The sequence below is a fragment of the Malaya genurostris genome, chromosome 2 (genome assembly GCF_030247185.1).
Source record: "Malaya genurostris strain Urasoe2022 chromosome 2, Malgen_1.1, whole genome shotgun sequence".
NCBI classification, from domain to species: domain Eukaryota; kingdom Metazoa; phylum Arthropoda; class Insecta; order Diptera; family Culicidae; genus Malaya; species Malaya genurostris.
The window spans coordinates 21,125,681-21,151,170 of record NC_080571.1 but is presented as its reverse complement, the minus strand read 5'-3'; the positions used below and the strand labels follow the sequence as shown (position 1 = coordinate 21,151,170).

The 25,490-nt window shown below is 38.0% G+C and overlaps 1 protein-coding gene across 7 annotated transcripts in view; it reads left to right on the top strand.

Moving 5' to 3' along the window:
- The window catches only part of LOC131429861 (tyrosine-protein phosphatase corkscrew), a 201,671-nt gene that overhangs the window by 51,915 nt on the left and 124,266 nt on the right, over nt 1-25,490 (top strand). For all 7 annotated transcript variants that reach the window (XM_058594278.1, XM_058594277.1, XM_058594281.1 and 4 more), the window contains 2 exons: nt 14,190-14,377; nt 14,443-14,572. In XM_058594278.1, the coding sequence (XP_058450261.1) occupies nt 14,190-14,377; nt 14,443-14,572 (318 nt within the window). The remainder of the gene's footprint in view (nt 1-14,189; nt 14,378-14,442; nt 14,573-25,490) is intronic.

The window sequence follows — 25,490 nt, the reverse complement described above, 5'->3', positions numbered from 1 at the left end:
CAAACCCTGTCGCTTCTTCAATTCGCGATCCGTCCGTGTAAAACATTTTCTCAGAGTCAATATGCCTGAACTTACTTGAAAATATTTTTGGGATTTCCGTCGAACGTAGATGATCCGGGATTCCACGCACTTCGCGCTGCATGGATGTATCGAAAAATAAAGTTGAGTCAGGGACATTTAGGAGGCTGACACGGATAGGAATATATCTTGAAGGGTTGATTTCCTGTGACATATGGTTAAAATATACTGTCATGAATTTTGTTTGAGATCGAAGCTCGACTAGTCGTTCGAAATTATTAATTACCATGGGATTCAGCACCTCACATCTTATTAGCAGGCGTGATGAAAGCTCCCAAAATCGATCTTTTAATGGAAGAACTCCCGCCAGAACTTCAAGACTCATTGTATGTGTCGAATGCATGCACCCTAAAGCAATTCGCAAACAACGATACTGAATTCGCTCCAGTTTGATAATATGAGAGTTTGCAGCGGAACGAAAGCAAACGCATCCATATTCCATCACTGAAAGTATCGTTGTCTGATACAATTTTATTAGATCTTCCGGATGAGCACCCCACCAAGATCCTGTTATTGTTCGAAGAAAATTTACTCTTTGTTGGCATTTTGTTATCAGAAACCTAATGTGTCCTCCCCACGTGCATTTGGAATCGAACCACACCCCGAGGTATTTAAAAGTTAAAACCTGTTGGATCATTCTTCCCATCATATGGAGCTGAAGCTGCGCGGGATCATGCTTTCTTGAAAAGACGACTAACTCTGTTTTCTCCGCAGAGAATTCGATACCAAGATGAACAGCCCAATCGGACAAGTTATCTAAGGTATCTTGCAATGGTTTATGCAGATCAATAGCTTTGGGTCCAGTAACTGAAACCACGCCATCATCTGCCAATTGTCTTAGTGTACATGGGGTTACTAGACAGCTGTCAATGTCATTTACGTAAAAATTATAGAGGAGCGGACTGAGGCATGAGCCTTGCGGGAGACCCATGTAACTATTTCTGAGTGTTGCCAAATCGCCATGTGAAAAATGCATGTGTTTCTCTGACAAAAGGTTGTGCAAATAATTATTTATAACCGCTGGGAGTCCATTTTGGTGAAGCTTGTCTGAAAGAACATCAATGGAAACTGAATCAAATGCTCCTTTAATGTCTAAAAATACAGATGCCATTTGTTGCTTTTGAGCGAAGGCAATTTGGATGTCAGACGAAAGTAATGCAAAGCAATCATTCGTCCCTTTATTTCTACGGAAGCCAAACTGAGTATCTGACAACAAACCGTTCGTCTCGACCCAAGTGTCGAGACGTCGTAGAATAATTTTTTCGAACAATTTTCTGATGCAGGACAACATCGCAATGGGTCTATATGAGTTGTGATTGGAAGCTGGTTTCCCCGGTTTTTGAATGGCGAAAACTTTCACTTGTCTCCAGTCAGGTGGAACAATATTTTGCTCAAGAAACTTGTTGAACAATTCCAACAAACGTCTTTTTGCGAGGTTGGGCAGATTCTTCACCAAGTTGAATTTAATTCTGTCCAACCCTGGAGCGTTATTGTTACAAGACAAGAGTGCTATAGAAAATTCCATCATTGAAAATGGGTTATTAATAAAACCATTATTTGGAGGAGATTCCCGTATAATGCTCTGCGTAGGAACAGAATCTGGGCAAACTTTCCTAGCAAAGTCAAATATCCATCGGTTCGAGTATTCATCACTCTCATTGCCCACGTTACGATTCCTCATTCGTCTGGCCGTGTTCCAAAGAGTGCTCATTGAGGTATCTCTTGACAAACCTTCGACAAAATGTCTCCAATAGCTACATTTTTTGGCTCGAAGTACGCTCTTGTACTTGGTTTCTAAAACCATAAGTTTTTCAAAATTCTGAGGAGTTCCTCCTCCCCGTTTTAGAAACGTCTTGCAAGCATTTTGTTTTGCGAGTTTAGCCTCTGAGCACTCTTTGTCCCACCAGGGGTTGGGAGGCCTTCTGTTAGTCGTTGGCCCAGGAAAGCGTTTAGTTTGGGATTGTTCTGCTGCCTCCAGAATCGAACAAATGAGGAAGTCATATTCTTCAAGTGGAGGGAGCTCTTCCATTGAATTCAAAATACTAGAGATACTACTTTGGTATTTAATCCAGTCGATATTTTTTGTCAAATCATATGGAATACTAGCGGAAGTAGCAATGCAATTGCTACTGCTAATTGAGATGATGATTGGTAAATGATCGCTACCGTGTAAATCAGGCAGTATTTTCCAGGTGCAATCTAGTCGAATTGATGTTGAGCAAAGAGATAGATCTAATGCACTTGGGCGTGCCGGAGGTCTTGGGATCCGTGTCATGCTACCCATATTTAATACCGTCATGCTAAAATTGTCACAAATGTTTTGTATTAAAGATGATCTGCTATCATTGTAAACGGAACCCCACATAATACCGTGCGAATTTAAATCCCCCAGAATCAATCGTGGTGCAGGAAGGGCTTCAATCATTTCATTAAGCTGTTGCTGTCCAACTTGTGCTTTTGGAGGAATATAAACCGAAGCTATGCAAATATCTTTGCCTTTAATGTTTATTTGGCAAGCAACAACTTCTATACTAGAAGTTGAAGGGATGTTTAATCTATAAAAGGAATAGCATTTCTTAATTCCCAAAAGCACTCCACCATACGGAGAGTCTCTATCGAGACGTATAATGTTAAAATCATTAAAATTTAAAGCTATGTTTGAAGTAAGCCATGTTTCGCATAAAGCAAATACATGACATTTTTGACTATGCAATAATATTTTAAATGAATCAAGTTTTGGCATGATGCTTCGACAATTCCACTGCAGGACAGTGATTGTATCATTTGCGACGGGTGATAAATTATCCATCAAAAGATACAAAACCTGAGACAATTGGCCATTGAGCTGATAACTGCTTCAAAAAGGTTCTAGCTATTGGAAGGAATGCCATTATGAGGGTCTTTAAGGGTTCAGATATATTGAATGCTGAGAAAATCCATTCAACAATTTCCGAAAACTTCAGTAATCCTGTTGGTGGCTGTGAAATGGAGCCCACTGGATTATTATCTTTTTCTGTACTAGATCCTGGATTGGTTTGTGAATTTGACAAACCAGGAGGCACAGTCTTTGGTTTTGACTTTTTTTGTTTAACACGGGGATCTTTTTTTGAAGATGAAATTTTAGGTGTCTTTTTTGGTAATTTGGAGGAAGACTTCTTTCTCTTAACTGACCCTTGGGTAGTGATAAACGAATTACCTTCACTATTTTCGTCAGAGTCAGAGTCCTCTGGTTCCTCTAGATTTGAAAACCCGTTTTCGGTTTGCAAAGGGGGGACATCAATGACCGTTTTAAGCATTTCTGCATATGTGCGCTTAGACCGTGCTTTTAAAGAAAGCTTAATTTTGTCTTTGTGCACTTTAAATGCAGTGCATACTGAAATATCATCATGAGGACTATTCCCACAATAAATACATTTTTCAATTTCCTTGTTGCAATCATTATCTTTATGAGGCCCTTCACACTTAATACATTTTGGTTTATTACTACAGTAAGTAGCTGTGTGGCCGAATTTTTTGCAGTTCGTACAATTCATTACATTTGGAACAAAAAGCCGAACAGGGAGGCGAATTTTATCGACATACATAGACATGGGACGGCAACGCAGACCCGGCAAATGTCACTCGAAACGAGTCTGATGGGCGATAAACTTTTTTTTCCTCTTCATGAACTACTGAGTACAGTTGTTTGCACTCCAGTATTTTCACACCCTCAAGCATAGAGTTCTTGAAACGACCAACACCATGCTTGAGTAAATCATCTACCGAAAGACTCGCTTCGGTAACAACACCGTCAATTTCGACATCTTTGGAGGGTATGTAAACTTTATACTCTTTATTGAAATGTTCCGAAGAGACAATATCATTCGCGTGTTTCAAATTATTTACCACAACACGAATTTTATCGTTATTTACTTTTATGATCTCTTTGATTGAAGAGTATCGTGATGTCAAACCTTTATTAATTTGAAAAATGTTTAATGGCTTTGATATACGTCTAAAAAAGACTATCCAAGGCCCAGAAGAGCTCTCCTGATATTTTTTCGTTCGTGGGGGTATCGGATTCATGCTAGGATTTACGTCCATGGATTCATCCATTACATTAAAATTTTTAACTAAACTTTAAAATAAAATTTGAAACCAACACTACACAGTACTCAATCAAAAGGAAAAGAAAAAACTTCTACCTTGAAATTGTTGTCTATCTCCGTTGCACTGCCGTGTAGATCCTCGTTGCTCTAGATGTTCTTGTTGGATGTATCTGGACGTTGATACAATGCTGAAGCTCACTGTAGCGATAGAATATGATGTGATGCTACTGCTACCTGACATCCAGCACCACTCGAATTCCGATTTGCTTTCGTCTTCGCCAGCTGTAACCAGCGCAGGTCACCGGTGTATACCTGCGTGTTGTATGGCAGTGGAAAGACCGAGTTGTCTTGTCTCCTTCTTCCTTGTGCTCCGCACCGATATGCTTCTGCACCGAAGTGCCTTCGCACCGGTGTGCCTTTGCACTCTCCTGCTTCTATGTGCCTTTGCACTTTTTCTCTTCGATGTGCCTTTGCACTCTCCTGCTCAGCACTTGTGGCTGTATATTGCGGCCTGGGTAGAGTTTGGGAAACGCCCTTTGATGTTTCCTTCACCAGCTTGGCCCAGCACTAGGGCTCTCTTATGCAGCACGACTATACGTTTTAACGGCTGCTGCCAACAGGTTTCTACCTGTAGTTCAACCGTTGTCGTATTTAACGCGTGTAAACCAACCAGCGTTATTAAACTGTACGCTTCTATACACAACCTTCTCGGTTGAACGGCTATTACTGAATGGAATTTGATATTTGAAACTCGTTTCTTAACTAGATTTTGGAACTGAATTTAGCGACTTTATTTTAGTTCAAAATTCGTATCCAGAATTCTCAATCTGGAACAAAATTCAGAATTCTGAAATAGAATTCACGACATGAATTCTAGATCTGGATTCTGGAACAAAATTCTAGACATGAACTCCGAACCAGAATTTTGAAACTGACTGAATTTTATTCCTGATTTCAGTTTCAGAATTTAGTTCCTAAATTCAGTTTCTGAGTTCAATTCCAGAATCCAGATTAAGCATGCTGGAATTTATTTCGGAATTCAAATTCAAATGTGTTCAATTCCAGAATACTAGAACCAAAATCATGACATGAATTCTTTTGTTTTTATTTAATAATATAATATAATATAATATAATATAATATAATTTAATATAATATAATATAATATAATATAATATAATATAATATAATATAATATAATATAATATAATATAATATAATATAATATAATATAATATAATATAATATAATATAATATAATTTTAAGGCACACTGCTTCTGCTCTAAGATGCCAAGGGTTTTTTCTAGTCTTAATTAACGACTAACTTAAAACTAAAATAGTATCATAATGTAATGTAGTATCGGGGTCGCGGATTCTTGAAAATCCAGCTTTCAGCTGTCGATCGGCAGTTGCCTGGAATTGAATATAGCATATGAGAGTCTTCCAGATGGCGTTGGTAAATATCTATGTTGACCGCATATTTCGGTCCGTGTGAGTCCGCGGGAAACACCCCCCGGGCTAGGAAGACCCGCATGCTGGTCATCGACTGAAGCGGTCTTCCAGGTGATGGTGATGTTACGGAAGAAAGAACAAGATGTCTAAAAACGACAGAGATCTAATTAGTTGCCATCAAAATAGTGAAGAGACGGGGGAAGGGAGAACGAAAAAGTTAGTGACAAAATAAAAAAAAGATCTTGTTAGTTCCAATGGTGGACAGGGAAACTTACCTAAATTCTTGATCTAGATTCCAAACCTGAGCATTGCTACTGAATTCGGGGCCATTCCCAGGCTCAAAATTTAGTTCTTTATTTCAGTTCCAGTCATACTTTTAGTATAGATGCGCCGTTACAATTCTAGAAGCGAAGTCGAGTAGGTTGCAAAATTCTCGCATTTAATCAATTAATACGAACGATTATTGATATATTCGGGATGCGAAACAAGCGCGTTAGTTTTGTTCGTATTCACATCCTCCAGTTATGACTCTGACATTACTCACCCACATTTTTTGTTCTTTTATCGTTTCTATTACGGTTCGCAATATTGAAAACGATGTTGCTTCTAGCTGACTTCACTTGTTGTACCTTAGTTGTCGATTTGATTCAGTCGATGATCAGTTGTGTTTTATTTCCCGTGTTTTTTCCAGAGGTTTTAAAAAACCCACACAAATGCGATTAATTTCAAAACGTGCATAGGTACAACACAATGTTATTACAGTATCAATACTGATGACCATTACATTTGTGATCGTGATCGGGTCGTCGAATTGCATGTGCATCGTGGGAGAAAAAATCATCAACTCAAAAAAAAAAACCGCATCAAAAGATTTGAGTATACACTAAATCGATGATAAACCATTAACAATCCCTGCAATCACGGAGCAATAAAAAACGGCACGATCAGCAAAAAAACAGATTACACAATCGAGAGCTAAAATCTGTCGACAGTCGAATTTATCGAACGTTTCATAATAATCTACACGAAATGAGACCGACAACAACAGCCAGAAAAAAAAACGCGCATTCGTGTTGGAAACTAGATGGAACATAAAAACGGTTATTTTGCAAACTGGGTCTTTCGAATTCATTTGCACCAAAACCCGATTCTCTGGACATCGACGGCGCATTTCCTGAAATCCATTAATTATTGCTAATCTGATAGTTCGATTGGTCCTGCCGGTTGCTTCTTCGAAGTTTGTTCTTCACATCCAATCACGTTTCGGTAAATTGTTGTTTCGCTTTTTTCTAGTGCTCTCTTTGATTACAAACCGCCTACTGGGGCATCGGGTGCAACATTGTATGATCGCCCCTGAGGCAAGAAGCAAAGCCGATCATTTAGGCGAGAAATAAAAAATGTGAACCGATCCACACCAAAGCCCACGACGTGCGAACCGAAAATAAAACGATGAGTAGCCATGATGCTGACAATGGATGGTGAACACATTGTTTGTTGTATCGGGTTTTTTGTTGCTCTGGTATTTCTACAATCGTTTCATGTTTTGCGAAATATTTCGTATGCCAAGAAAAGAATTTCGGTTTGACCCACCTTTTCTTCTGCATCATGATATACGTGTTCTGTTCCAATCGACCGAATCGACAGGCAGACGTGCTGACACATGGATGGTTGAGTGAGATAAGAGGAAACACTTCACCGGTAGAAAAAAAACAGCGCATATTCCGATTCCGAGACAGTGCAGTTCGACAGAATAAGAAAACAGAAAATAAGAAGTGTGTTTCACCTATCGAACGGTACCTACATGCATCTGTTTTGATAAACTGAGAACAAGCACCCCAACTGTTTCACACCAAGGAAGGTATGTCCATGTTCGATACATGGAATCAGTGCTGCCATATTTTGAGAACGGAAGAGTGCATCGGAAATATCGCGTCACAAATCGAAGAAACATCAAATCGGCACGAATGAAAAATTTCAAGGCCGAATCAATCTATCAAGTACATAATTCTCTAGTCTGTTAAAAACCGGATTTTATCGTTCTAATAAAGTAAGACTTCATGTTGAATAGAGCGTTTATCATTTTGATTTATTCCATGGGAAATCCCATGGAAAAAAAATGAAATTCAAATTCTTTTTCAAGTGCTTGAGCTTGAGTGACCAGCCCTGGTTGCTACTCCGTTACTGATCTGGATTAGTTGAAATTGTATGATAGTATAGAGTCATTGTAGTGACATATTTCATAAATTATGTCAAATCGTTTTAAATCACTAAACAAAGGTCGACAGATTCCACGCGTGCCTTGATTGTTTTTTATTTCCACTTTATTGCTTTAGTTATTTATCTAACTGATTAATTGGTTATATTGGTTGATCTGGGCAGCCGGCTACCGAGGCAAAAATAATTAATTTATCAAACAAACAAGTATTTTCCTACTATTTATCCAATATACCGATAAATGTTATCTCTGTTATTAACATTGTAATATTGACGGATCTGCGCAATAGTTGATTTTTATCATTCAATTTATAATCTTGAAAGACCAGCAACAACATGGACGAAGAAATACTGCAAAATGAAACATTTCTCCGGATCTAGCCGGAAATTGATGAATTTAATGAAGAGATAATTTAGTAAAAAAGAGTAATCAGATGTGAAACGTTGAAAAATTATGATAACTGAAAGGAAAACGAAACTCCTAAAATTGTCACCTTTTACGACATGGATGTAGGAACCCAGTGGATCTATTCTTGGTGAATTTTTTTCCGCCGGATTCCACACGCCATCTAGGCTGGTCGTGTCCGGAGAAAGAAAATAGGTACTATCAATCTCGTAGAGGACTCCAGTTCCTATTACTATTGGGATTGTTGTCTGGAAGAAAAAAATACCTTCTCAACGATTAGAGCTCACCTCAATTAGCTAAAGTTAGTTAATTTTGACTATTGACTAGATGTAACTATCCGTGCAGTATTTTTTTCTTTGGACGATAAACCTGTTTTAATCCATTTAGTTGTATTCTACCATATTTATCATATCACTTTTTTCAACATACTTTTTATTGACTCTTTAAAGAAAACAAGAGAGATTTAACATAATCTACAAATTGAAACATTTTTGAGCTCAGTTTAGAAAATGTTTTACGTTTTTTTTTGCATCGTCACTTACTACCTTGGTCAAAAAGTCCCCGAAATCACCACCATGTGGCGCTCTCAGTCACTCGATTAGATTTTTTTTTTCAGGTTGCCACATCTGTCATTGATATTTCATCAAATTTTCAGCATGATACCTGAACATTTGTAAAAGTTACGTTGTATCGAGTACATCTGCGAGTGTGCGTGTCCTTTTCATGTAAAAACCCTTCTTAATCCACTTGGTTGTGTGATAATGCCTTTCTCTTTCTTCGAAATAGTGTCATGGCTCATGTTTGATTTTGATTTTTAACTTTGGGAAAAGTTATGCTAATAAAAAAAAACCCTTCTAAGTTCTTAGTGAAATTTTCATAGATCTTGAAAAATAACCCTGGGGGGTTAGGTACATGAAATTTCTGAAGCAGAAAAAAAATTTTAAGCTGAAAGTCTTAGAATTGCATGAAACGTCGAGATTTAGTGTAATCTTGAAAAAAAATTTTTTTTCGAAAAATCGACTTTCTGTGACTTAGCTCAAATTTTGCATGGGGTCTTTTTTCGAGGTACTCAAACTTTTGAACAATAGCGCTTAACTAAATTAGAGGTCATCTCAAAATATTGGCACCCTTATATACATTAGAGCGATAAAAAACAACGTGTTTTGTCGGTTACGTCACTTATGTCATTGTATATCTTCGGAATCCAAAATCGCAATTATTTGATCTTCGAAATTGATCAATGGCCTAATAGTAGCTTTCAAACGAGCCTAAGCTTGTTGAAAACGGTTAAGCCATCTCCGAGAAACTTGCGCGGTAAAAAAAGCAACGCGTTTTGTCAGTTACGTCATTTATACCATCATATCTCCGGAACTAAAAGTCACAGCCATTTGATCTTCGAACTTGATCAATGGCCCGACAGTAGCTTTCAAACGAGCTTAAGTTTGTTAAAATCGGTTCAGCCATCTCTGAAAAAATTGAGCGGTAAAAATATCTTCGAAAAGTGCACACACATACACACACAGACATTTTCCGATCTCGTCGAACTGAGTCGAATGGTATATAACACTATGGGTCTCCGATGCTCCGTTCGAAAGTCGGTTTTTCTAGCAATTCTAATACCTTTCTATAGAGAAAAGCAAAAAGGGACCGCGTTGACGTCGCAATAGACATGGTTCCCAGGGCCGAATCTGATCCAACATTTATCAAACGGGTTGTGACTGGAGACGAGACGTGGATTTACGAGTATGGCACGCAATCCAGACATCAAGCGAGTGAATGGCGAACACCGAATGAGTCGCGACCGAAATAACCAAGATTTTAGTCGAAAAAGAAGGCGATGCTCACAGTTTTCATTGATTACAAGGGTGTTGTGTATCATGAATTCCTTCCATAAGGCCAGGCCGTCAACAAGGAGTATTTTTTTGGGCGTTATGAGACGTTTGCGTGAAGCGATTCGCCGAAAAAAAACAGAATGGTGGGCAAACAACTCGTGGATCTTGCACCATGATAACGCACCGTCACGCAATGCCATCGATATTCGTGAACATTTCTCTAGAAAAGAAACGAATACCAATTAGTAACCACCGAATACACCTGATTTGGCTCCCTGCGACTTTTTCCTATTCGATCGTCGCAAGAAACCGCTTTGTGGAACGCGTTCCAGCATCCGAGAGGAGATTATGGAAAAATCGCAGATGGCTCTGAGGGACATACCGAAAACTAAATTTACAAAATATTTCGAGTATTGAATCAAGTGCTGGCATGAAGGGGACAATATTGATTTTGATGAATTATCTTGTATTTTTAATTTTCTGAATAAATTCCGGGAACTTTCTGATCACGGTAGTATCGTAGCAGGAATATTCGATTTCGCTGAAAAACAAAAACTTTTTCCATGATAGATTTCTCACTTGCGCTCTTGTCATGTAACAATAAAGTTCCGGAGCTAGACAGAATCAAATTCAACTTGTTGAATTGTTGCCTGAAACCGCCAAAAGGCGCTTGTTGAATTTATTCAACAAGTTTCTTTGGGGTAACATTGTCCCACATGACTGGAGAGCATTGAAAGTGATCGCCATTAAAAACAACATGGAAATCAGGCTCCAGCCTCATTGTCATCGGCACTAGAAACTCTCCGGGCGATGAAGATGAATCCGATCACAATTCGTATCGGCCGATTGCTATGCTTTCCTGTATCCGAAAATTGATCGAAAAAAAATATTTTCTTTCGTCTAGACGATAGGGTCGAGACTAATGGCTTGTTTTCGAATACACAATATGGTTTCCGCACTGGCAAAGCAACGGATTGCGTTGCTTTCAAAAGAAGTTCGAATGGCATTTGCTCGTAAAGAACCAATGGAATTCATTTTTCGTGACATAAAGGAAGTTGTTGATTCAGTTTCTAAAAATATCCTATCTGAGAAGCTGCATCAGTATGATATTTCGTCAGTTTTGAACAACTTTTTATATAATGCCATCGATATTCGTGAACATTTGTCTAAAAAAGCAACGAATACCATTTAGCAACCACCGAATTCACCTGATTTGGCTTCCTAAGACTTTTTCCTATTCGGTCGACTCAAGAAACCGCTTCGTGGAACGCGTTTCATCACCCGAGATGAGATTATGGAAAAATCGCAGATGCCTTTGGTGGTCATACGAAAACTGAACATATAAAATGTTTCGAGTATTGATTCAAGCGCTGGCATAAGTCGACAATATCGATTTTAATAAATAATCTTGTATTTTTAGTTTTCTGAATGAATTCCGGGAACTTTTTGATCAAGGTAGTATCGTAGAAGGTGGATATTCGATTTCGCTGAAAAACTTTGAAACTGTTTCCATGATAGATTTCTCACTTGCGCTCTTGTCGTGTAACAATAAAGCCCCGGAGCTAGACAGAATCAAATTCAACTAGTTGAAAAATCTGCCTGACACCGTCAAAAGGCGCTTGCTGAATTTATTCAACAAGTTTCTTGAGGGTAACATTGTCTCACATGACTGGAGAAGGTGAGAATTATGGCCATTTTTGTAATTATTGTAATGGGCAGTCTAGGTTCAATAGAAGCTATCCAATGAAGCGATGAAGCTGAATCTGATCACAATTCGTAACGGCCGATTGCTAGGCTTTCCTGTATCCGAATTATTCGAAAGAATGATTCTCTTTCGTCTAGACGATAGGGTTGAAACTAATGGCTTGTTTTCGTACATACACAATTTGGTTACCGCAGTGGCAAAGCAACGATTTGCGTTGCTTTCAAAAGAAGTTCGAATAGCATTTGCTCGTATAGAACAAATGGCATCAGTTTTCCCTGACCTGACCTAGGTTGATTCGATCTTGGATCCGATGGTGATTGAAAACTTCGATGTCGAGCTCAATTCTCGGACCCGCTGTCAAGTGGCCCCTAATAACTTTTATAATAAGTTTAGAACAGTCAACTGTGAAAAGGTGTTTTACACTGACGGATCAAACATCAAAGAGTCAACCGGCTTCGGTATCTTCAATCATCTTATTCAATATCGTTAGTCTGGGTCCCATCGCATTGTTCCGTTCTAGGTAATGAAAAGGCAGATTCGATGGCTAAGGTGAGCGCAAAAAAATAATATTTATGAAAAACCTATCTGCTTCAACGAATTTTTTCAGCAAAGGCGAACTTGAATAGCTGAAATTATACTAGTTTCAAGTAAATAGTTATTGAATCTCTTAGAGAGCATCTAAGAGCTTAAACACTGTGCTCTTAAATTTGTATTCTTAAATACAAAAAAATTGTAGGTTTCATGTTGTTAAATTCTAATCTGATAAAACATTTTTCAATTTTTTGTACGTCAACCGCTTAAACTCTGCTACCAGATTCGATGCATTGTGCTCAGAATTTAAAATTGTCACGTATTCTCAATGAAATAATACAATACAACAGCTTCATATTCGTTTTTTTACTGTCTCATTAGTAAATGTTCGCATTCAAAACAAACGAAAACAGAGGACGCATTTTCGTCTCTCACTTCAACGAAAGAGAGTACCAATGCCAACGTTACTAATTTTTCTACGACAAGACGAAACCGAAATATCATTTGCATGGAAATTCAGTGGAATTTCAATTCTCATTCTTGTTTCTATATATTGAAAGTCTGCGAAGTTTGGCTATAAAGATAGTTAGAAATATTATTAATCATAGTTATGACTTTCTAGAACCGCTTTGGAAACCAAAAGTACTAAAGATACGAGCATCAATGGATATCGATACTGCACAGTATACGATTTTCACAGAAAACCTAAAATAACTGAAAAGGTCCGCTTTTGTCGTTCACTGGACATGGATCTCGCAGCGGAGCTGAAAGTGACAATTATTTTTCGTCATTTTCGTTTATTTTGAGTCAATGAAAGTAAAATTTTATTAGTTCTGATTGTGTTAAGATCAAGCGGCTCGTACTTGCAAAAGAATCTAGTAATGTTCTTTAAAATTTGCGTGAAATCAGCTAATTTCGGAAATTGCTGTCGATAGCGATTTAAAATTTGCCCAATGCCAAAGCCAATCAATTTTCTGAAGGAACATTATTTGAGCCCAAATTTGAACAAACTCGGTTAGTATTCTTTGAGAAGATGAAGTATTTTTTATTCATATAATTGTGCATTATTGGTCATCTTAAAACTACTTAACAGTTACTTAATTAGGCTGCATGAATAAACTACAACTACAAACTACAATCTTTTGATTTTACTTTGCTTCGCTGCAACCGATTCAGCTGCTTTTGTCCAAGATTATCGATTTTTTCATAGTTGTAACTTGTGTTTATATTAAGAGAGTACTCTCTTGACGAAAGCCGAATACCGCTCGCAAATCTAGTTAGAAAAGTTCTTCTCTTGCTGTAAAACATGGACTCTGTTCGCTGCATACCATTCCAAATATCTTTGACGTAGTGGTAAGATGCCAAATCGAACCAGAATAGCGAGGGAGCGTCAAGGCTGCTTAGGAATGATAACAATCGCTTATTTAGGTATAGTTACCACATTGTTTACCGTTGCGGTATTGATTGAGCGCTTTTATTTGCTCGAGTGCAGCTGCATATTGCCTGCCAAATCAAATATTTCTTGGTAAGTATGGCCTTTTTCTTCGTCCTGAAATGCTCTTCTAAACCGTTTCGTTGTATGGTAGTATAAAAAGTCTTTCTGGGAAGCTGCTTGAAGTCTTTCAGTACAAAAGTTTCAACGTCCTTTATCAAGCAGGAAAACTTCGTCTAATATTGGCGAGCACAGGGTAATAATATAAATTAATATAAGTTAATAATATAAATAAAAAATATTTTTCGGTTAGCTATTTTCAACAATTCTTACATCTTTTTAGTGTAATGATTTAGGGTTTTCAAACTGCGATCATCACGAATTTTACCATAACATCGTTCACGAATTAAACTAACATCGATTTTTTTGTGTTTTGCATTGTTTCCACAGGTGGTTCCACCCTTCGGTATCGGGTGTCGAGGCAGAAACACTACTGCGCGAACGGGGCTTCGATGGTTCTTTCCTGGCCCGGCTCTCGTCGTCCAATCCGGGTGCCTTTACGCTGTCGGTCCGGCGTGGCCAGGAAGTGACTCACATCAAGATCCAGAATAATGGCGATTTCTTCGACCTGTACGGAGGTGAGTGAGCATGCGTTTTGTTTATGGTGCTGAATATTTGACTAATTAATATCTTTACATTTTAGGAGAAAAGTTTGCAACTTTGTCCGAGTTGGTTCAGTATTATATGGAAAATGGTGGTCAGTTGAAGGAAAAGAACGGACAGATAATCGAACTGAAGCAGCCGCTTATCTGCGCTCAACCCACAACGGAAAGGTAGGCTGGTCTTCATTTGGGGTTGCTGTTTAGGGCTGTGCTGATAAATTTTACAAAAATAATCTTATCGGATTTTTTGGGTTTGAACTAAAAATTTAGAAGAAATTTATTGTGTTCAATTCTAGTCACTTGATCAATTTGCACTACGGACACACACCCGATTTCATTTTTTTACGTCTTGTGTTTGAAGGTCAGTATTACCTCAGCTTGGCCTTTCAGACGTCAATAGAACTATTATGTTTCGCGTTATAATTAGAAATGATTTTCTAGTAGCGTAAAAATTTACGTCTGTCTTGAAGTTAAGATGGAACTGCTATGTTCTTTAGAATTGAAGACGAAACACATCTAACATTTGAAATGAGTCGATCGTCAATTAGCTTCAAACAAACGTTGAAAAATACCGTAACCAGTTCTATTCAGCCTGCATTGAATAGAATTTTTATCGGGATCTCTACTCAATGCATAGGGTCTCATAAACCCGTTGTCGTTGTGCTGACTGGATGTCAAGTCCTGGAAAAACCCTGGGAAATCAGAGAATTTTAGGGGTTTTCTTTACCAGCTTGGAAAAACCTGGAATTTTCTGGGCAATCAGGAAAAAATTTACATTAGCGATTCTTTTTACAAGGTATACCTTATGATAAAAAAAGAACCGAAATTTTCATTTTAAAATTCCCGCGCTTGTCCAATGGGTAAACTTTTATTCTCTCAACGTTGGCAACACTTTTATACACATTCTGTCAAATTTTGACGCATATCGTCCGATTAGTTTTTGTTTGGTGTCTGTACAAAGAAGTCGAAATTGTTCTAAATTTTCATCCATTATGAAAATCGCCACACGAAAATTTTTCAACTTCTTTGTATAGACGCCAAACAAAAACTAATCGTACGATATGCATCAAAATTTGACAGAATGTGTATAAAAGTGTTGCCAACGTTGAAAGAATAAAAGTTTACCCATTGGACAAGCGCGGGAATTTTAAAATGAAAATTCCGGTTCTTTTTTTATCATAAGGTATATTATTCTACTCTCAATATCTCAAACTCATAGCAGCTTTGCATATTTTGCATCTCGATTCGAACTCGATTAGAGGAATAAGGAATCTCGATTCGAACTCAATTGGAGGAATAACATCTGGAATCCGAACCAATTGGCACAGGTGACAAGTTTCCCTAATTATCGGAAGATTTGTGCCTTGTCATGTCTTCTCATCATTTTATTGATGAGAAGGAAAAGATAAGAGGAACATGGAAAGGAATTGTGCTGTAGATGAAGTTGGAAAATATCACAACATAAAGAAATAAATCGTTCTGCACCCCTGATGCTGAACGATCTGCAGGTGCCAAAATGCACATTTAACAAAACCATATACCCCCGAAAGGATTTAAATATTTCATAAAAGCGAAACCATTCTGCAATTCTGGAAAATGCATAACAATTCGCAATATTATATTCGTTCACCACAGATTCTGTGCTGAAGTGGCGATTGTATTCCACTCAAAATCGCGTAGATTTTTGCTTGGAACACAGTACAGTATCTACCAAGTGAATGAGACTGGTCTAGCCTCATTTCACGACAGTACACACCAGAACCAGCACGATACAAGTTTCGTCTTGTATGGTAGCTGAAAGGCGAAGTTCAGTCAAAGCTAAATGACAAAAAACAAAGAAATAAATCCTTCTGCATGCTGAACGATCTGCAGGTGGCAGAATGCACATTGAACAAAACCTTCAACCCCCGAAAGGATTTAGATATTTCATAAAAGCGAAACCATTCAGAAATTCTGAAAAAATGCAACACGATGCGCAATATTAATGAGCAGAAGCAAGTTTTGCACTCCATTGAGGATGTCAAACAATCTGCTAAAACCTTTTAGTGTCAATTCAGAAAAGATTCATTCACTCCAGGAAGAACGATGATCTTCTTTGACTATAGTCTTTACCACATTGGGTGAGCACCGATAGAATATCTTTTAATTTCAGCTCCCCACACAAAGATTGAACCAGAGAATCAGATGATATGAAGTATCGTAATCGCATACACACAAATCACACGAATAATATTCAGAACGCTGAATAGTAGCCATGTGCTAATTGAGTTTACAATGTTCTGTCTGAGCTCTGACCAGAATACTGCAATGATGCTTGGTAGACACTTTGACATTTTCAGATTCAAAACTGGTAAAAATGTTTTTGTCTGAGAGCAATTGCAATCATCGCTTGTAGCTGGCATGTTTGGATCAGCCCAAGAACGAATCTTGTACTTTATCGAACTAGTTGACGGTGGTAAAACTGGTTCAGGACCAACGAAATAATTCGTTGCGTCAGCTTTAGTCAACTCATCAGCCCATTCATTTCCAGTATAGTATTTCCAGAATGGCCGGGTATCTATGTACAATAAGTAAACAGCATTTGATCAGGTCTTCAATTTGAGTTCGACATGCGATCACTAGATTCGACCGTGAATAATTCGAACTGAGTGTTTTTAAGGCAGTCTGACGGTCGGAACAAACAAATATTTGTTTAGCACAGAATCTCTGCTGAAGTGCCGATTGTTCTGCTTGGAACACAGTACAGTATCTACCAAGTGAATGGGGCTGCTCTAGTCTAATTTCACGACAGTAGACACCAGCACCAGCACGACCATTCAACAGAGAACCGTCCGTATAACAAACTATGTGTTCATCAAGTTGTCGTTCCAGACAACCAGACAACCATTCCTCACGAAGAGGATAGCTCACATTGAATGTTTTGAAAGGAAAACTGCATGTGAGAGTTAGGTCACTAGGAGCGAGTAAATACTCATCCCAGGTAAACATTTGAGACCACAAGCGAGTGTGGCTAGTAGCATAGTCTTTTGGGTTACTGTTCCAAAGCCCTCTAACCTTAAGACGATATGCACAAGATAATGCTTCTTGTTTTAGGAACACATGTAGTGGTTTAATGCACAGTAGCGCCTCTAGAGCAGCAGTAGGAGTTGTCGTGAATGCTCCTGTCATCGTCATGACCATCCTTTGGAGATGATTTAGCTTTGACTGAACTGTCGCGATTTCTCATTTCTGCCACCATACAAGACAACCATATGCTAAAATTGGTCTAACAATAGTTGTGTAGATCCAATGAATGTATCTGGGCTTGAGTCCTCATGATTTTCCTAAAACTCGTCTGCATTGGCCGAAAGCCATGCAAGCTCTTTTAATCCTGAAGTCAATGTGAGCAGACCAATTCAGTCTCGAATCAAGAATAACCCCGAAGTATTTAACTTGATCGACCACAGTGACCTCTGAACCAAAGAACTGTAATGGAAGAGCTCCTGTGATTATCCTACGATCAGTGAAAAGCGCAATTGATGTTTTGCCCGGATTTACAGATAATCCAACCTGACAACACCATTGCTCAACAGATTGCAGGGCTTGTTGCATCAAATACTAATACCGGTCATCAATTTCTAACAATCGTCAGAAAAAACCATAAGTCGGAAATCCAAGGTTATTTAGTTTCCTTAACAAACCATCAGCGACTAGGTTCCATAAAAATGGGGATAGTACACCACCTTGAGGACACCCACAGACACTGAGCTTTCTAATCTCTGCTTGTCGAAGCGATGAACAAAGAAGTCGATTGCTAAGCATTGCGTGTATCCAAATTGTGATACTTAAAGGTATGCCATGATCATGAATTGAAAGAGATGTTATCGAAGGCATCTTCAATATCTAGGAAAACTCTCAAGCAAGATTGCTTTTGTGAGAAAGCTTTTTCAATGTTGTACACAACATCATGCAACAGGGTTGTAGTGGACTTTCCAAGCTGGTATGTATGGTGCATTTCATGTTACGGGTGTATGCCCAAACTAACATTCCTGATTTAGTGATCGACTATGTGTTCCACTGTTTTAAGAAGAAATGATCTAAGACTGATATAGTGTCGAAACTCTTCGCTTCCTCATTAGTGCCGCGACCGCATTTGGGAATGAATTTGACAATTATTTCCTGCCAAGCTCTTAGAATATATCGTGTCGCAAGACATACTTTTTCTGGAGTAACACTGGAGAACATCCATTCTTTCCGGGAGACTTACGGACCTTCATCAGACTACTAGTTCTTAAAAAAACGACATGAAAGATCTTCGATTTCAAAAGTGACTTAGCCTCGTTGAGACTAGAGACATTTGTGCAAAGGCTTTTCTAACCACTTCGCTCAGACGACCGAAGAGCATTTTTGTAAGCCCTTCGAGTCGACACGAACGGCTCCGACCCATCTCTGCGTCGGTGGTTCCAAGCTCTTCTGAATAGTTTCCTTAGTCTAGCAATTTCAGCATTCCACCTAGGAGTTCCTCTAGTAGCTTGCACAATCCGAAGTGGACAAACCTCTTCATATGTTGCAAGTATGAGTGAATTTCTCTCGTCGACAACATTGTCTAAGTCAAGTTCTAAGTTTCAATTGTTATTTGGTACCCGTAAAATCTAGTTGCCAAGCCCTTCTCATAGAGGTCCCAGTTTGTAGATTTGGGATTACGATTTGTGACAGTATCAAATTTAACGTTCAAATGATCAAAAAAGATGTACTTATGATCAGATAACGACAGTTCGAGCTCATCAGGGTTGAGCCAATTGACAAGCTCAAGCGAAATTTCATCAGAGTAGAGAGTTACGTCCAAATCCTTCTCTTTTCCACATCTCGCCTGAGTTGGACGATCATCCGCATTGACTATGTGCAGGTTTGCATTTTTCCATGATCTTAGATCCACTTAAATTTATATCTGAACTGTCCCAAATGATATGGTAAGCTCTTACGTCACTACCGATTAAAAGCGATAAATCACTTTTTCTGCAGTATAATAAAACCTTTTTTGAAGTCATCACTCGACGGAGAGTAGTTATGCGGTAAATTTGTCGAACAATAGGCATTTTTCCCGTTGTCTATTGTATCAATAGTCAGACCAACTGTGACAGCACGAATATCCCGAGTTGTGAGCTCCGATATGAGAGATACATCGAGAGCACTATTTGCAGGTATGCATGCTCGAGGGATTTCACGTGGATTAGTCACTTGTTGAAGGCAACACAGACTGGGTTTATTATCTTTCCAACGTGAAAGTTGCCTTTTGGAAATATAGTTCTTGAACCAAAGCGTTAGAAGTTTTACCTTCTTGCCGGAGTCTGACTAGGTTCATAGTTGCTGTACGTTTATGCTGGAGCTTGATTTGTGCTACTCTAACCATTATCAACTAAAGTAATGAACACTCCATCTCCAGCACTTACCATACAACAACTAGAAGAAACCAAATATATTGGCTTAGAATCGCCGTATTAGCCTAAAGCGAACTATGGAAGATTTTCATGGGAGAATTGAAGTACTCCAAATCCCACGAGATGCGAAGGAATCGGAAAGTATCAGAGCTTCGCTTAACACAGTAAGGTCAACCTTGACTTGGGAGCCCCAATTCATGTGGCTTTTTACGACATGGAACTGGAAACCAATGGATAAATTCTTGGTTGAAATAATTCCGCCGGATTACACACGGCTTACGACTGTTTGGTGGACTTTTACCACAGGTGGATCGTAGTGTTATTCTTAGCCAGTTGGGAACCACTAGCGGCACTACACGGCTATCTAAGCTGCTCGGAAAGGGAAGTTGGCATTGATGGTTAACTTCCACGGGTGGCCAAACAGCCAAAATTTTTTTGTTGGATACTAGATGTCTTAGAAATGCATAAAACGTCGAAAAAAAAAACGTTTTGAAATGTATTCTGCTATATTAGCCCGGGTTGTCGGTTCGATTCATAGTGTGCTGGTCTTACAAGCCAGTTGTCATATGTTAGAGCCTCGACCTAGAATAATTCTTAGTGTCAGTAGGATCCTAGTACTAGCCATGCAATGATTCTGAACGCTTAGAATCGGCTGCGAAGTCTGTTGAAACAGAAAGGTAAAATTCCACAAAAGGAATATAATTCCAAGAAATTTTTTTAAAATTTTAACCCATCTAAGCCAATGTTCATAATTAAAGACAGGAGGTAATTGACTACTTTGGCAAAGACTGAACCAAAAGAGTGCATAGTACGAAAAAACGGGAAATGTAATAGAAATCCTAGAAAGTATTCTCATAGAAAGGAGTTTATTATGGTTAATAACTAGTAGAATGATAGAATATTCTCTTAATTCACTATCTTGTCCGTTTTGTCCCAATTTCTAACTTGTTCGGTCTTTATTTCAAAAACTGACAGTAAAACCATAAAAAAAATTAATTGCGTTTTTACCAAAAGTTATTCCTGACATGTAAATAATTCCAATGAACGGATTGCTGTTAATCAGAGTTCACGCAAAGAGTTCTATCCTATTTTACTCAGAATTATTTTATTTCATAAATTTTTAGGAAGAAAATATTCTACTGACGAGTATTTGAGCCAATTATACATAGTTACCCAAAACGGTTCTATGATTCGTATAAAATCCCATGAATTAGATTATATATAGTTTCTGTGAAGTAAATTGCTGAAACAGGCCAATTACGACCTACCGGAGTGTATCCATATTCAGGAATCAGGAAACAGAACTAATTGGCTCAAGTGGCACTTGAGTTATCCAGTTATCCAAATACAAGCAGTAAGAATGACATCACGACACCATTGAACCCGTTTTACCCCAATTCTTTTCACAATCCGTTTCTTTAGTTAAACTTTCAACCGTATTTAGGAAAGATGCTGATTTCTATTGATTAAAATCGATTTGTATAACTTCGAAAATCCTAAAACGTAACAATTTCAATGACCGCACGGATTATGTTATACCCTTTTACCCTACTTTTTGCTTTGGCTGAGTTTTAAGTTGAATCTTGATCTATTATCGTGAAGCAGGTCCAATGCGTCCTGTGAAAATTGATCTATATTACGTACAAAACTTTTGCGATCCAATTACATGCAGTAGGAATTATAGCACTGGACCGTTCAACCCATTTTACCATAATTCTTTTCATTATTCATACCTTCACTTAAGATTTCTTCCGAATTCCGAAAGGAGAAAAGAGAAGATTACGGTAGGCCAAAATCGATTGATATAACCTTTAAAAGTAGATTGCAAATGAATTCTACGACCGCACGAATCATGTTAATCATGTTAAACTGTTTTACTCAAATTCTTTTCAGAAGTAGGGTCAATCTATCTAGTGCTGTCATTCCGCTTAGTGTCGGTAGGATCGTAGCACCAGCCATGCAATGGTTCTGTACGCTATGAATCGGCTGCGAAGTCTGTTAAAAAGAAGGTTAAATTCTACAAAAGTTATTAGTGTATCGAAAATAAGCTATCCACAAATTTTTCTTTCAAATTTTGATAAAAAACGATATTTTATTCAAACTAAAAATTGATCATTTATTGTACGAGGTTAAACTTGAGCATAAAGAAAACCGGATGAAATTTAAGTTATTCCTTCACGAGTTTTCGAACTTTTGATCGAACACTCTTCATCCAGCTGCCTAACCAGTCTTCTTGAAGACCCTCTTCCCGATTGCCCAGTAACGTTCGATGGGTCGAAGCTAAGGGCAATTTGGTGAATTGATTGCGAGCCAATTGAGAGTGGTGTTGGCATAGTGAGCCGACGCTAAATCCGGCCAAAACAGTGGAGCTGTACTATGCTTCTTATATGAAGGCAGCAATCTCTTCTGGAAACACTCAGATCGATAGATTTCTGCATTTATAGTTCCGGTAGTGTAACAATGGTTGACTTCAAACCACAGGAACATATTGCTTGCCATACCAGTACCTTTCGACCGAGTTTCTCCACTTGAATCGAACTGTCCGCATCGCTCACATCCTCCCCAACGACGACAGTAAAGTATTGTGGACCAGGAAGGGTGTTTGAGTCCTCCTTTACATAAGTCTCATTGTCCATCAAAACGCATGCATCCGGATCCTGCAAAAGTCGCGAATACAATTTCCGGGCCCTTGTTGCTGCTTGCTGCTTCTGTTTTACACTTTGTTCCGAGATTTTCTGCTTCTTGTAGGTCTTTAGATGATTTCGCCTCTTGATACGCTGGACCATTCCGACACTCGTTCCTGCTGTTTTGGCAAAATCACGTATTGACATTGATTTGTTCTTCATGATTAGAGATACAACTTTCCAGTCCAGTTTCGGGTTGGAAGAACCGGGTTTTCTGCCTCTTCCTGGTAGCTCATCCTAAGAAGGGGCTGGGGTCCACTAGGAGATTGATAGTACCTATTAGCTCTCTCCGGACAGTACCAGCCTAGATGCCGTGTGGAATCCGGCGGAAAAAAATGAACCAAGAATAGATCCACTGGGTTCCTGCTTCCATGTCGTTGAAGGCGACAATTTCAGGAGTTTATTTTTCCTTTCAGTTATCAGATATTTTCAATGTTTCTCTTCTGATTACTCTATTTTACTAAATTATCTCTTCATTCAATCTATTAATTTCCGTCTAGCTTCGGAGAAAGGTTGTATTTGGAATGTTTTCTTCTTCCATGTTATTGATTGTCTTTCAGGATTATAAATTGAATTGATAACTATTGCTCAAATCCGTTGATATTACAAAGTTAATAACAGAGATAACATATATCGGTATATTGAATACATAGTAAAAACACTTGATATTAATATTTCAAACAACAAATTAATATTTTTCTCGGTAGCAGGCTGCCCAGATCAACCAGTATAGCCAATTAATAATTTTATTTAATAATTAAAATAATAAAGCGGAAATAATAAAGACGCGCGTGAAATCTTTTTACCTATATTTGGTGATTTAAAATGATTTTATAACAACTGTTCAGAATATGTCAATGCAATGAATCAACTATTTTGTCTACATCCTATTCACTCGTTTATTTTGTATCACGTAATTTCATTTAAAAAAATAGGGAAGCTTTTATTCTTTACGCGATAGTATTGCAAATTTTTCTTTAGTTTCCTCGTACAGGAGTTAGTTCTTTAGATCTGTGAATCAAGACTTCCCGGGACTTTAATATAGGATATTGTTGAAACGTTCTCTCAGGAAGTCAGTGAGTTTAGTGGTGCATCCGAGCATCTTGAAACCGGAAGATACTGAGTTGCGCGCGAAACCAATACTGAAATGTTTACTAACAAATATCCTTCTCCCGTGACACTTGTGGAGTGCGCAGTAGTATATACGGCCTCTAGTAACAACAAGTGTTGGACTAACATTCCTTCCCATTCCTTAGACGATCTACGTTCGGGCCTGGCCGGCGCCGGTACTGATCAATGATTTCTGGGATTACCAGAAGATGTACATTGAAGGATGATTTACCAGTCCCAGGTCGGATCATCTAGAAACTCCCTGTACAATTTCAGCTAATCCCGATCAGTAACGGAGTAGCAACCAGGGGTGGTCGCTCAAGCTCAAGCTCTTCCTGGTAGCTCATCCTAAGAATAATGTTCCCCAAACTTATTAATGATGGTTTTAACACTGGCATGATGAATTCCAAACCGCTTCGCCAATTTTCGCATAGTAATACCCTTCTCATTTAGCCATGTGTCCAGAACTTTAATTTCCACTTCCTTTTCAATACGCGACATTTTGAAAACGCAGAGCTTCAACCGCACAAACAAGTAAAGAATCGAAAGCTGACAGCAAAACGCACAGCATGTTGCGATCTAAGCATAAAAAAACATCACAAATACATGCGTACAACACAAATGTATGTGGATAGCTTATTTTCGATACACTCCTTAATGTAATACCAAGGCATTGTTTTTTGTAGAGGATTTCTAAAAGTACACTATTCTTACTAAAAGTACACTATTCAGAATGCTGGATTAAAAGTAATTTTTTACTTCTTTCTTGATTAAAAGAATGTCTCCGTTTTAGTTTTTCGAAATTAATCGTTAAATGCATAAATTTTTCAATGAATAAGACTGTGTGTTCAAATTGTCGTTTTGTTTTGCATTTGCAGTATACTGAAAAGTAAAGAACTGTGAAACAACTTTATAATCGATTTCCTGTTCCTAATATGTGCATGAAAATATATGTAATTTTTCAAAATACTTTTTTCATTGTTTAGTATCATCTTTCTTATAAGCAGGTCTGTTATACTCGATGTTTTCATACTCCAGATAGTGCTCTTTGTTATTGTCTGTAGCGAATTGAATTGCTTGAAACTCCTTATAGAAATGTTCACAACATTATTAGTTTTATTCAATTGAAGCACTCGTTTCAAATTCAAAGATGGATTAGCTCCTTAAGGTGAAATATAGTCCCGAAAATTGTGCACATTTTAATCGCTTGAGTTCAACGAATCGTCGCACAAAGCATAACTGGCAAAACCGACACATAGAAACCAGGAATATTTTCAGTGATTGAGCGCAGTGGGCTTACCACACGTTTTTTTGGCTTGTTAAACGGACTCTTATTGCTCTTATGTATTGACTAGCATGCTTATAATGTATACGTCTGAGCTTAGTAGCAAGCATAGATTCTCCTTCCAAAGCACGACTGAAGACAAGAAAACATTAAAGTACTCTCGGTATCTTTGCTAGTACCAAATAGTAATTCACCAAGCCCTTCCCGCCGAGGAGATGAAATTTACGGAAAACTATTCACTCAATATATTCATGATAGAGCGCGGTCGAATTTGATGATCGACTTGAAAACTGTTGAAATAAGAAATTACTGGACATTCACTATCAATATATTTCCTGCCATTCAATTGAATTTCGTATTTTCGGAAAAGTATAGGGTGGTTATATTATAAATTTTCTTTGTGTCAATGTAGTATGTAAATTTTACTTACAATATAATGTCACCAAGCTAACACAAAAAACGATGAAAAGTGAAATTCACTAATTAAACTAAATAGAATTCCAGTTAATTTAGCCAACGTTTCATAATTTTGAGTTGTATTTTCTACTTTTTAGTTGTATTTTCTACTTCTTAGTTGTATTTTCTACTTTTTA